Raw genomic sequence first — 13,640 nt, 5'->3', positions numbered from 1 at the left:
GCCCCGTCTGGATGAGCCACGCGGCGGCGAGCCGCGTCAATTTCGAAGCGCTGCGGCCGCCTGCATCCTAATGAGGTGCTGAATATGTATTTCACCGCTTCATTAGTAAACTTCGAAATGGCCATTTGTATGGCCATTTCGAAGTTTTTGGCTAGAGTAGATGTAGCCTATGGGAGATATCAGCTACTGGTATTAAAAGTTAACAGCTATTTTTAGAGGGCTTATTAGTTCTTGTAATGTTTGGAATGTACAAGACAGCCAAGTTTTGAGTATTTTTGAAATCTCTCTCAGGGAAGGATTTCCTTATCTTCTGGCCACTTACAACATCACCACCTCCCTTTTCAGATTACACAAGCTGAATATTGTGCTCTTTGTCTAGTACTCTGCTTGATTTCTTTGTTATAGTTTTTTTCTTTGTTTGTTTTTAAATAAGACTTCATTTAACTGGGAAAACAAATTCACATATTACTGCAGCTAACACCATTACTCCCCTCATATCCTGGTCTGCTGTCTGGGAGTCACCCAAGAAAGTGTCTCCTGGACAGAGCCTGCCTCTGGCAACCCAGCCCCTACCTCTCCTCCCAGTCCTCTGTCCTCCCCTCCTGTACCCCCATCCCATGTAACCCAAACCCTCTGCACCCCAACTCCTGCATCCATAACTTCTCCAACACCCTGCAACCCAATCCCCTTCCCCAGGTCACAACCTCTTCCACCCAAACTCCCTCCCAGATCCTTTACCCAAGTTCCCTTCTGCACCCAACCTGTGTCCCAGACTCCACACCTCTTCCATAAATATCATGGAAAAGTGTGTTCCTTGACCACTTACCAAATTCTTGGAGTGTACCTCCCCCCGCATCAAAAATTATTGCCCAGCCCTGCCATAACCAGTGGCACCAACTGCCAGGGGCTGCCAACCAGCATCTCTGGCCAATCCTGGGGCTACAACCCCATTGCAGTTGCAGCCACCCCCAGGACTGCTGCTCAAACAGTTTCTGCGGCAGCCACTCCAACCATTGCTCAGGCAGTCCCCAGGGCCAGCTGCCCCAGGACTGCCCAAGCAGCAGCCAATGTGGCTGGCCCAGAGCAAGTCTAGCAGCATCCAGAGCCACCTGAGTGGCTGGCTGTAGAGCAGGTTCAGGCAGCAGCTGGTGTAGCTGTCCCCAGGGCCTCCTAAGCAGCTGTCCCTTGCGGGGGGGCAGCTGCTTAGGCAGCCATGGGGTCAGCCACGCTGACCAGTGCAGAAGTCACAGAGGTTGCAGAAAGTCATGGAATCCATGACTTCCTTGATCTCCATGGCAGACCTGGAACCCTACTCATCACACACTCTCCTAATGGTTTTCTAAGGCAAATAATATGCCTGTATGGTGTGAGCTTTCACACTACAACCCAAGAAAGTCCGTGGTGTACTTTTCTGTAAAAAGATAGGAGATCCAGTACATATAGTTAGACAAACTCACTACTTTTCGTACTAATTATACATTTCCACGTATTTACTACGTTTAGCAAAATGTGTAAAAATACATTACAAATTAATTTAGTGTCAGGTAGTTGATTCTTAATGTCAGGTAAGTTCTGTACCCAAAGATACATTGTCATGTTTTCATATGCCCAGGCAATGCTGATTTCATAACAAAGTTAATCAACATGTCAATCTTTACCATACAAAAATAGTCATTTTGAAAACTTAGTTAGATGATTTTTTAAAATGGATGGTTTCACATTTTCTCTGTTCTCTAAGAAACATGTTACAAAATTACTTCTGTGTTCAAACTACTTTGACCTACACACTTTGGCTGCGTCTACATGTGCTGCTTCTTGTGGAAGCAGCATGCTAATGAGCAATCCGGAAGATGCTAATGAGATGTGGATGCAAATTTTCCATGCCTCATTAGCATATTGGCATGCAGTTCAAAGTCTGGAAGAAGCTCTTTCAGACTCCAAAGTACACGTGCAGACGTGCAGCCCACGGGGATCTTCCGGAAGGAAACCCTCCTCCTGGAAGCCCCTTCTTCCCCAAAATTTTCTTTCGGACTCTGAACCAGGTGCTGATAGCCTAAAGAGGCATGGAAAATTTGCATCCATGCCTCATTAGCATCTTCCGGATAGCTCATTAGAGTGCCGCTTCCAGAAGAAGCGGCACGTGTAGACACACCCTCTGTGAGTAGTTGTCATTTTGAGTGTAGTACAAACTAACCCACAATTATGTGTCTTTCTGAGCCAAACGGAACAGACTTGCGAAAGTTTGATATCTTGTTCTGTTGACAGGTTAACATGCCCCTTACTGTTGAGACATCAGGGATGGTCTAGAGAATCTGGACAGTGCTTGGTCCTGCTGTGAGGGCAGAGGACTGCACTTGACCTTTTGATGTCCCTTCCATTTCTAGGGTTCTGTGATTGCAGGAGTTGTTGAACATGTCTCAGTAAATGAATGTTACAACATAGCTTTTGTTACTAGTAGTGGAAAACATCTCAGAATATGGCAGGCTTGGAAAGCGATCTGTAATACTTGAGACATTTTCCACACTGTAGGACTTCAGTAAAGAAAACCTGTTGAAAAGAGATGTATCCAAGACAGAAATATACAAAAACATTTGCTTGTCTTTCCGTAGTACTTTCAGCTTGTCCCTCATTTCATTGTCACCGCTATTGTAGATCGTTAAATTTTGCTCCAAAAACTGGCCCTTCACTTCACTGTTTATTCGTAGTTTTTTTAATCCCAAAATAGCCAGGTACTCTTTTGGTAGAGGAGTGGTGCCACAGAGGGAAAGCTTCAGGTAGTGCACGACTGTAAAGTTCAACAGCATTCCAAGCACGGCTGTATCTGTGAACCAAACTGTTAGGTCACTGTGGTAGCTGCCTCTGTCTATTGTATAAGGCAAGATGGTTTTGCAACTGCACATGAGGTTTGCCAAGCTGTAGTCACAGTCATGGATCTCAGCAGAACAGCTGCAGTTGCGAATTGTGTTTTCCTTGGTGAAAATCAGAGTCTTGTTCTTCTGACTTCTTGCAGAACTGTTAAGACAGAAACCAAGGAAGCCAACCAAAAGGAAGTAGTGCTTATGGCAGGGTCCTGGCACCACGTTTCCAAGCATCTTGTCGTCTTTTACTCAGTGATTCTTATCACTTGCCATTACCTAACAAGAATAAGAATAGTTTTATTATACCAGGATCCACAGAATCGTTAATACTTGCTGTCAGTCATCATCTGCCTTACGCATTCCAGGCTACATTGCAGCTTTACAATCCACCCTAAGCTCGAGAACAGACAGGGTGGGTGAGATAATATCTTTTATCGGACCAGCTTCTATTGGTGAGAGGGACAAGCTTTCCACATACACAGAGCACAACAGCAGGTCAGGGACCACACATAGCTGCACTGATCCTGGTGCAGCCCAAAACCAAACTGTGATTCAGCTGAATTTCACACCTGCTGTGCCCTGCCACTGAGGAAGGAATACATTGATTGCTTCACCCACTTATATAGAACATCTTACTTCCTTCCCCCTTGCGCTTTGCCAGCGACTCTGACTGACAAGGGTGAGGCAAAGACTGGTTTTCTCCTACTTCTTTCTCCTGCTAGTCAGCCTTGTCTTCCAGTGCAGTTGCTTGCTGCCAGGAAGTTTTAATACCCTGCCCGCCACTGCAGCTACTGTTGCAAGCTGAGCAAGGAGGTAAAATGGGGTGGCTGAGTAAGGGCTCTGACAAGCTACCCCTCAGCATGTGAACTCTTCAGGGCAAGGAGGGATGGTCTGTTACCATGTGTGCGCACAGTGCCTAGCACAACAGCCTCCCTACCTTCATTGACGCTTCTAGGCATGTATTTAATAGAAACAATAAAGGCATGGAGGTTTATAAAGAACAAATTTAATCTTTACTGTTTTATAGCTCTCATTACACCTACAGTTGTGTACCAAACCCTTACAAACATTCTTCTCTCAGGCTATAGTCTATATCAGCAGTTCTAAGACTGTGGGTTGGGGCTTCAAAGTGAGTTATCATGATCCCCTCTGAATGCAGTCACTCAGGCAGACTTAGACTTCCTGGGGGTTGAAGCCTGAGCCCCACTGCCCAAGGCTGAAGCCAAAGCCTGAGGGCTTCAGCCCTGGGTGGCAGAGCTCTGGTTACAGGCCCCCCCCCACGTGATTGAAGCCCTTGAACTTCAGATTTGGTGTCGGTGCCCAAGACAGTCAGGCTTGGGCTTCAGCCTTCCAGCCCTGCCCCCTGCCCAGGGCGGAGGAGCTTGGGTAAGCTCAGGCTTCGGTTCCTTCTCCTGGGTTTGTGAAGTGATTTTGTTGTCAGAAGGGGATTGTGGTGCAATGGAAGTTGGAGAACCCCTGGGCTGTATGGCCGTGTGTAGAGTATACATGCTGCACGTGCCCCAGCTTGGGTATAGAAAGCAGTGAGGCACTGCTTAAATGAGTAAAGACATGACAGAATCTTTGGGAACGTCCCCTGTACACCTCTCCGCTTGCCCAAGCGGTGCCCTTCCTGTCTATGCTGCTGTGTTTAGCAGTAGAGTGTCCAGACTCCCCAGCAGTGGGAGGAGGCAATGTCAGGGGGAAGCTGCAGGGAAATGCCCCAGTGTTTCCTGTTGGTGGAGCCCTTCCTCAGCACCATGAAAAACTCTGAAAATAAGAGTGGGATTCGGGGGACAATACACACTTAAGAGCAGCACTGTAGATCACAGAGGTACTGATGGGGGAAGTAGGGTGTCATGTAGGGTACATACCCTAAAGTTCTGACATGTCTATATTCATTTAAGCACTGCCTCACTGACTACAACACTGTTACTTTTATCTGTGCTGGGAAGGGCATGGAGCGTCTGTACTGTGTAGGCATTGGATTCAGACAGCATCATGCAGCCAGGATGTTGTATTTGTGCCCACCCTGAAAAGAAAATCACCACTTCTTCTTCTGAGTAAAACTGCAACGGTCCAGGAAGATTCTATGAACACAAGACATACACATTCACTTCATAAGCCTATTCTTCAGATGTAAAAAGGCACTCAGTGTCCAAAATGAAGAGCTTGCAATTTTGTAAGTAAAACAGAAGAACACAATCAACTCCTCTGGCCTGCTAACAGGTTAGCTCTCCTTAGATACTGAGCACTTTTACTAACTTGTTTGCTTTTTCAGCATTTAACTTGTTGCACAGTTTAGACTTAACGCATCAAAATATGCTAAAAACATACTTGATTGTTACTGGACTGCTTGAATGAGGAGCTGGGTCTGTAAGTGATTCCCCGATGGGAGGGTGGCCTAATGGCTAGGCCCCTGGCAGAGCCTAGAGGCCTGAGTTGTAGGTCCGGAGCCCTCCCCTAAAGCCTGTAATCTTAGTTTGGGGCATCACCCTCAGACTCTAGCTGCCCCTCTGCAGGGGGCTAGGTTTCTGGGGATTTCTCCCTCTCTAGCTCTGCCTCAGGAAGAGTTGGGAGGCTCCTCCCTCCAGCAGCCTACCTGGTGGCAGCTCTGACTCAGGCACTATATGTACCAGAGCCAGCTTCTCCCTCTTGGCTGGTCAGCCCTGAGCTGGCCTAGCTCCTTCTCTTTTATACAGCCGCCAAGCCTGACACTGGCTGCAGGTGAACCAGGGTGGAGCTAATTGGGCAAAGAGACTCTGTTTAACCCCTGCCTTGCCTGGCATCCTCTTGCTCCCTCACAGGGTGTTTTAAAAAAAAACACACAATTTTGAATTCAACTAATTTTACTTCCACAATTTTTCACCATTATGATCAACGAAGTGTGAAACGGTTTCTTTCCTGAACATAATTGTTAAGTAGAAGATGAGTGGAGATTGCAGTCAAATGAACCTGACAGAGTTGCTAAAGAGTCTGACGTGGAGACAAATGATCATGACCAGTGTTCTCTGTGAGCTGTATGCTTGTGTGGCCGCTCAGGAGAGATTCAAACGCTGCCCAGCTGATTAGCAGAGTGCCCACAGCTAGGATTTTTGCTTCTACTGATGGTGAACATTGGCACATGCCTCAGTGCACATAAAATGTATTTTGCACATGCATTAAAAATCCACACATAGATCGAAAAGATTAGAAAGAACATTTGATCATGACATCTATGTTTTCAGGAGAATGGCACGGAAAATGTCTCAATTTTATGATAATTGAGTTAATGTTCTGCTCTTCCTTTTCACTAGTATTTCAGTGACACCTTTAATCTTGAAGAATCTGAAAAACTGACTTCCTGTGCCTTTTGAGATATATATGAATCCTGTCCTAATACTTATCAAGATCTATATTTTATTTCAGAAAAATTATCTTTTTCATTATTTCAGAATATACTATAACTTATTTGTTATACTCCCTTCAGCTTTAGACATGTAGTTAGTTTATTTTGTTTAATAATCAGCAATGATATCTTTTCAACATTGATCTGCGGCTTTCACATTTATTATGGTTAAAACCACACTGCAAACTCAACACTAAAGACTCAAGAAAGAACAATAAGATCAACTAGTCAGTTTTATTTGGAATCCCATTTTTAATGGTCCTCTGGCCCTCCAGAAGTGTTGTAATCCAACCCTCCCTCCCTGCCCTCCTCCAGACAGTTCACGTTCTACTCGTTCCTCACACTTCTGTGTCCAAAGACTGGTGATTCCACTCCTCAGTTATGACCCTCTGTGCAATTGTCATTGACGTCACCCATTGTCTTTGTCCTCCTAGTTTCTGTTCAGTTCTATGACTCTCTTGTAATAAGCTTAGCAACAAAATTATTTTCTTATCCCTTTCCTTGTAACATTTTAGGGACAGATTCTATGGTTATGTTCCACCTCCTTTATACTACTTTAGCAAAGTAAAGCAATTTAACAAATCATGGCTATGTCTACATTTGAATTCCTCTTTCAAAGGAGGAATGCAAATAAGGGGAATAAAAATGCAAATGAGGCACTGATTTACATATCTTATGCTTCATTTGCGTAATCTCTTTTCGTAAGAGATTCTTTCGAAAGAAAGCAGTGTAGACATGGCTCATTCGAAAATAAACCCCATCTTCGAAAGAATCCTTCCTATTTTGTTTCAGGAGGAAGGGTTCTTTCAAAGATGGGGTTTATTTTTGAAAGAGCCCTGTCTACGCTGCCTTTTTTCTTTTGAAAGAATCTCTTCCGAAAAGAGATTATGCAAATGAAGCACAATATATGTAAATCAGCACCTCATTTGCATTATGATTGCCCTCATTTGCATTCCTCTTTCCAAAGAGGACTGCAAGTGTAGGCACAGCCCATGTGTGCTACCAACAATGTGGTAAATTCTCCATCCTGCACAAGCTCCCCTCGGGTACAGAGGATTGGGAAGAAACAAGAGCTAGTAGGGACACATAGATCTTCACCCAGCCCTGTGGTTTAGTGGTACTAGATTTGGATTGGGGCCTTTGATGTCAACCACAGTATAAATAAATATTATAGTGCTACTAATTTAACTATGTATTTTAGAGTATGTCTGTGATTCAGTCTGTCCGTGCATCCATGAGTCTGTTTGTTCAATACATCCTCCTAAACCGCAAGAGTTAGGACCACCAAATTTGGTATGCAGCTTCCTCTTACCTTTACTTAAACCAAGGCCAGGGATCAGTTGTTCGTGGAAAATGGGAAGTGGCAGGAAAGGGACTGTCTCCCATCACTTGGAAAGGGAGGAGGAATGAGAAAGGGAGGGCCACAGAAAGGAGGGGTGGGATCCTGAGAGAGGTCACTGGAGATGGCTGCTGCAACAAGAGAGTGTCCAGCAGGGCTGGGGCTCTGCCATCTTGGCTGCCACCAGACTGTGTATGTAGCTTCCCTGCTCCAAATCCAGAGCTTGCCCCCTTTCCCACACCACCCACAGAGAGTCTGCAGGCTATGCAGTGGGCTGTTGGAGAGGGAGCAACTCCCCAGAGCCGGGTCCCTCCCAGAAGGCCTGCAGGCAACGTGGTGGAGGTGCTGGAGGGGAGGGGAGCCCCAGAGCCTGGCTCCTTTCCAGAGAGCCTACAGGTTGCTGGCGCAGAGGGGATGCAGCAGGCTGGGAGCAGCCATGGGAGGTTAGGCAGCACCTAGAGCAACCTGCAAACGCTGCAGAATGGAAGTGGCCACTGAAGTCTGGGGGTAGCCCCCGAAGTGCTGCCCCCCGCCCAACAAGCATGCAGCCCTGGGCCCTTGCTGGCTGGAGAGCACTACCCCAGCCCTCTGGGACGAACCGCCATTGGAGCAGTGCCACCCTTATTGCCACAGGTTGGCCCGGTAAGCTCCTGCCTCCACCAACTCCCAAACCCCTGTCCTGAACCTCCTGCCCTGAACCCTCCACCTCCCATGACTTCTTCACCCTCACCCCGGCCCTAAGCCAGCTACTCCCTGCCCCTCCTCACCTTGAACCCCCACTCCAGCCTTCATTTTCCTTCCTTTCTGAACTATACAAATATTGAGATAAAGCAGGTACATTTTTTTCATTCATTAAAAAAACATCCAAGTAATGCCAGGTACATCCGCTAGGAATAAGTAATACCCTGTCTCAAGATGAGAGGTAAGATACATGGGTGGGAATATGTTTTAATAATTTGAAATCTTCTATAGTAGAAGAAATTAGGATCAAATTTTACCCAGGCATGTGGTTCCCACTGAGGCCAGCAAGAATCTTCTGTGAATCCAAGGCACAAATTTAGCCCTTAGAAGGTGTAATTGCTCTTTCAGCACAAGAATACATGCCCAATGCATTAAAAAGCAAAGGACAATCAAAAGCTGATTGTTTATAAAAATGGAGCTTGCAAGAAACAAATAAAACATAACGTAAGAATGGCCAGATTAGGTCAGACCATAGGTCCATCTAGCCCAGTATCTTCTCTTAGAACAGTGGCCAATGCCAGATGTCCCAGAGGGAGTGAACAGAACAATCACTGAGTGATGCCTCTCCAGGCAACCGTTTCCTATTTCAGGGAAACAGAGGGTAGGGACGCCATTCCTACCCATCCTGGCTAATATCTGTTGATGGACCAACTCACCACGAATTTATAGTAATATAGTGACAACTGATATAATTAATGAATAATACACAGGACGCTGACTAATCCAGTCCTGAGTTAATTAAACAGGGCAGCTTTCTAATACACAAACACTTGTGTAGCTCCCTACTAACAGAATACTTTAGAATGCATTTAGTAGGTTGTTAGACTACTCTCGTATGTGGTTGATCCTCAGAGGACAGACCCCTGCTACTGTATAAGTCTGCTTTGAATGTAGCTGTTCTGGTCTCAGTCCCTCCTTACAGCTCAACAAGGAGCCCTGTTATTCTAGGACATGTTGACATTTAAAATGATCGGGGCTTTTGGTCAGGGCTTTTTTGAGGCGGCACATCCCAGCGGGGAGAGCAGAGTGGGGCTGGGCGGGATGGCAGGCAGCTGACATGGCACAGCCCACGCCCCACGCTGGCGCAGAGGCTGCAGCAGGCAGCAGCAGGCAGCCAGATGCTTCCCAGCTGTGTGCGGTGCGCAGAAGGGTGGCTCAGGAGAGCCGCTCGTGTGGGGCCTCTCCTGCCGCTCTGTGCACACATCCCATTTGTGGCACAAGCGTGGCCGCAGCAGAGGAGGTGGCTCCTGTCACTACCGTTTCCCCAGCCGAGGCTCCTGCAGCTCTACCCAGGCGGCTGCAGCCTGGCGTGGCACATGCTGCCTCGGCCCAGCACAGCCCCCGTGGCCCAGCGTGACTTCTGCATCCCTGGCTCCATCAGCAACTCCATCGGGGAGTCACTGGGATATACAGTTGGAGCAGGTGTGCTCGGGGTGCCTAGCTCAGGGAAGAGGAGTGGGACTGGGTGTGGGGGGGAGGGGGGGGCTGGGAGTACCTGGCTCTGGGGGAAGGGAGGAGGCTGGGGTAAGAGTGGGGGATTGGGTTTAGAGCTGCAGTGCCCAATCCCGACAGCACAGTGGGGCAAAGGGGCGTGCAGCTCAGGCAGAGCGCACGCAGCTTGGGTGGCTGGCCAGCTGGGGCTCCACCAGGCACCTGCAAGGTGGGGGCTGTGCTGGCAGGCCAGCCAGTCCATAGTCAGCCTCCGGGCTGGGACCGGGGCCAGCACAGTGTCCGGCAGCCTGGCCAGGGCTGGAGCTGGTCTCTTCAGGGCCCAGGCTACATCTGCAGCTCTGGGGCCTTACTGTCGGGGCAGAGCTGTTGCCCATGTGGCTGGGGCCATGTCTGGCATGGGGCTGGAACCAGCCTTCACAGCTCGCAGCTGGAGGTGGCTGGGCTGGTGTCGGCCCAGCAGGGGCCAAGGCCTGGCAGGAGTAAGGGGGCCCCAGGGCTGGAGGTTGGGGGGCCACTAAGGCTCAGGAGGCTGGCGTGCAGCTTGGGCAGCAGGGCTCCGCTGAATCACCAGTGGTTTGCAGGAGGTGAGGGGTAGGGTGCCTGACTGCAGGCGGCAGCGCTTGGCTGTGGGTGGTGGGATGTGGTGATCCATGCAAGAGCTTTTGGACACCGCTGGGTTAGAGGGTGGGCTGGGGGTGCCTGGCTCTGGGGGAGTGGGAGGGGGAAGGCATTCATTTAAAGCAGGGCTTGGAGGGCTGGGACTGCAGGGGGGTGTTGAAGCTTGGGGACGATGTGGTGCTGCGGGGGGTTAGGCTGCCTGGGGGTGAGAGGGGATGCAGATTCAGGCCACCGGCGGGGAGCGGGGGTTAAACCTGGGAGCAGGAGGGAGGGCGGTTTGGGGCTTGAGTTCACCACCCTTTTTTCTAGCAAACAAGCACTACAAATTATAAACTGTACTGCATCTTGATAGAATGGCTTCAGTATTCTGTCAATTGCATTCCAAATGTATAGCTTACAAAAGAGGTACATTTCAATTTACTAATTTCTTTGAAGTTTGCTTACACAACAGTATATTTATAGAAATCATGGTGGCTAGCAAATGCCCCAGGTTTTACACAGCCATGAAAGGAAGAAGAAGTATGTTCGAATGTAGAGCAAACCTAAATAAGTTCATTACAAAGTGATTTAATTTCATACTCACCATTAGAAAAACAAGTTTCTCTTGAATTCAGGAAACAGACAGCTTCTTCCTGAAATTAAATATTCAATTCAAATTCCACTGTGTTATTTGTGACAACATACCAGAAATGCCACCTGAACATTTAGTTAATGTTAAACTTCAAAGGTCAAATACACCATGTTGTAACTCCCCTGATGTTATGCAGTTACACAAGCAATGAAGTTGGCCTCAAACATCTAAGAATCCAATCATGCATTACAATGAGAATTATACTACCATACCTTCAATTTTTTTTATTTTTCCTTGGCTTAATGTGATGATAAAATAAATCAGAACAATGCAATATTGCTATTGTGTCATAAATGCCACGATATTCTACTTGAACATTGCCAAGAATGATCTGGATTTATCTGTTTTGAAGACAACATTTTGCAAGCAAAATTCATAGATCAGGTTAGCAATACAAATTTATATAACAACATTTTAATTAAAGTACTACAGGAGCCTGCAGCTCAGCGTTTGTCCTAAATTGCAAACTCCAACCAAAATCAATTGGAGTTTAGTGATTTTTAAGTAAGTTCTGAAAGATTATAGCCATGACAAAAACAAAATAAAAAACAAAAGCAAAACAAATTTTTGATAAATTCTTATCAAATCTAACCAGCTAGCTGTATTGCATGTCTTGGTATTGCACAAAGAATTATCTTCAAAAATATCTTGTTCCCTGCAACTCAGAAAAAAGCATAGCAATAAGCGTGGTATACTAAGTTTTGCTGTGTTTTTGGCAAGCACTTTGCAGGCAATGAAATTTCTGTTGTAGGTTATTGAGTGTCCACAAAGTATTAAATTCACCTTCACTCTCTGCTATTTGAGGCTCTAATTATCAACAAAGAAATGTGCATTACATAATTCCTATGCAAACTACTCTGTTGTCTGCATACTTTGGAGGCATTGAGAAAGGTTTTCGATAATTTTTAACAAACGTTTCTGCAAAAATAGCAAGAAATTAGTTAAAAAACAGTGATAAAACCTGAACACAGAAGCCTAATGGCTTAGCTGCATTTTTTTGAATCATTACTAGTGCTGTGGAAGGGCTGTTATAAGGGTAACTGTCACAACTCAACAGGCAGGAAAGACCCTCTGAAGTCTGAAGGAGCTGGAAATGGAATGTGATCATGAGGCATCAGACAGGCTCAGAAGAGGCCCATGCAGATGAAAAAGCGGAGGGGGGTATAAAGGGGAAATCAACAAAGTTCGAAGGGACTGGAGAGGGAGAAGCAAAGTAGCAAGCAAGAGCCTGACAGAAAGGGTCACAGGACATGAGGGATCAGAAGAGTATGCATAGATGGCAATCTTTTGGGTTCAGCTGGGTATACAGACCCAGGCTAGCCAACAGACTCACAGGCCTGTGGGAAAGGTGAGAGGTAGGGCACAAATCTAGGCTCCCAGAGGAGATGGGGGCAGGGAAACTGGGCCCCAGCACCATCCACAGTTCAGAATCTCTTCCCTGCTCAGCAGTGAGCCCCAGGCTCCTTTGAATCACCAGGCCCTGGGGCAATTGCAAGCTTTGTCCTCCCTCTTCCCCATTGGCAGGCCTGAATGAACCTTTTGCTGCTTAGCTAAACTGAGTCTCTGACCTCACTTGGTTTAGTCATGGTAAGTATGACTGTGCAGAACCCGCCAACGACTTCAGGGTGTGGTGGAGCAACCGCCCCCACACTGGTAACAGGGATTAGAGCAGCTCCCAGAGAGGCTGCACAGAACATTAACTGAGGGGGAGAGAACTTACTGAGACACCCACTAAGGAAGAGGCTTGTTGCAGCTGCCAGTCACGGCCAAGGAAGGCCATATAAAGAAGGCTGCTCAGCAGTACCAGAGGCAGTCTTTTTCTGGAGTGTATGGGAGAAGGCTGGGTTGAGTTAAGGAAGCTCTAGTGCAGGCAGGCAGGCAAACAAACAGATGCACACCCTGATACAAGAGGAGAGAAGGAGCTCAGGCTATGGGGAAGTGGCTCAGGGAAATGGATGGCAGAGGTAGAAGAAGATGCAGTATGTAGCTTCTGCTTAGAGGGTCCCTGGGTCAGGGCCTGGAGTGGTGTGTGGGCCTAGCTCTTCCATCTCATTTTTGCTGCCACTAGCTATTAGGAGTGGCCCATATGGACTGCAGCTGGCTGCTACAGAAACTGAATCAGTTGAAAACTGCTGTTTGCCCCAGGGCAAGGGGAGGAAAGGACTGAGTGGACATAGATGGAGCTCTGTGCCCAAAAGGGGAAGATGTGGTTTGGGGAGCAACATATATCTGACTTAAAGAGACTGTAGAACTCTTGGTGGTGAGACACCACCTGTGGAGAATGTGCTGGTATCCCAGTTAATTCCCAACATAGCCAGCAGGTGGAGCTGGGATGGTGGCACATGCCCTGCTACACAGGTGTCTTTTTTTGTTGTTGTTTTTACAAGATTCTTCATTTAAATTTAAAAAAAAAATTAAAAAGTGGGGGCATTTAACATGATTTCTGTGCTCTCACATGACCCATTCCCTAATCAGCCCTACTGATGTGTTAATAACATGGTGAGTTACACCTTCCTGAAACACACAATCACCTCACACCTCTAAGGAAGTAGTCATATGGAATTGCAGAAAACTGTTGCAATTAATTTCAGTCTTACAGCTTTGAATGAAGACACT

General features: G+C 47.0%; 1 protein-coding gene across 2 annotated transcripts in view; it reads right to left on the bottom strand.

Moving 5' to 3' along the window:
- Positions 1-763: 763 nt before the first annotated feature.
- EPCIP (exosomal polycystin 1 interacting protein) overlaps positions 764-13,640 on the bottom strand; it is a 39,209-nt gene continuing 26,332 nt past the window's right edge. The window contains exons 2-3 of one of the 2 annotated variants that reach the window (XM_074983445.1): positions 10,977-11,025; positions 764-3,134 (exon numbers count right to left, since the gene is read on the bottom strand). In XM_074983445.1, coding sequence (XP_074839546.1) covers positions 2,418-3,092 — 675 coding nt within the window. In that variant the 5' untranslated portion in view covers positions 3,093-3,134; positions 10,977-11,025 and the 3' untranslated portion in view covers positions 764-2,417. The remainder of the gene's footprint in view (positions 3,135-10,976; positions 11,026-13,640) is intronic. The other variant, XM_074983446.1, reaches the window with a different exon arrangement.

Source organism: Carettochelys insculpta, chromosome 1 (genome assembly GCF_033958435.1).
Source record: "Carettochelys insculpta isolate YL-2023 chromosome 1, ASM3395843v1, whole genome shotgun sequence".
Classification (NCBI taxonomy): domain Eukaryota; kingdom Metazoa; phylum Chordata; order Testudines; family Carettochelyidae; genus Carettochelys; species Carettochelys insculpta.
Note: the sequence above shows the minus strand (reverse complement) of the source record. Positions and strands in the feature narration are given on the sequence as shown.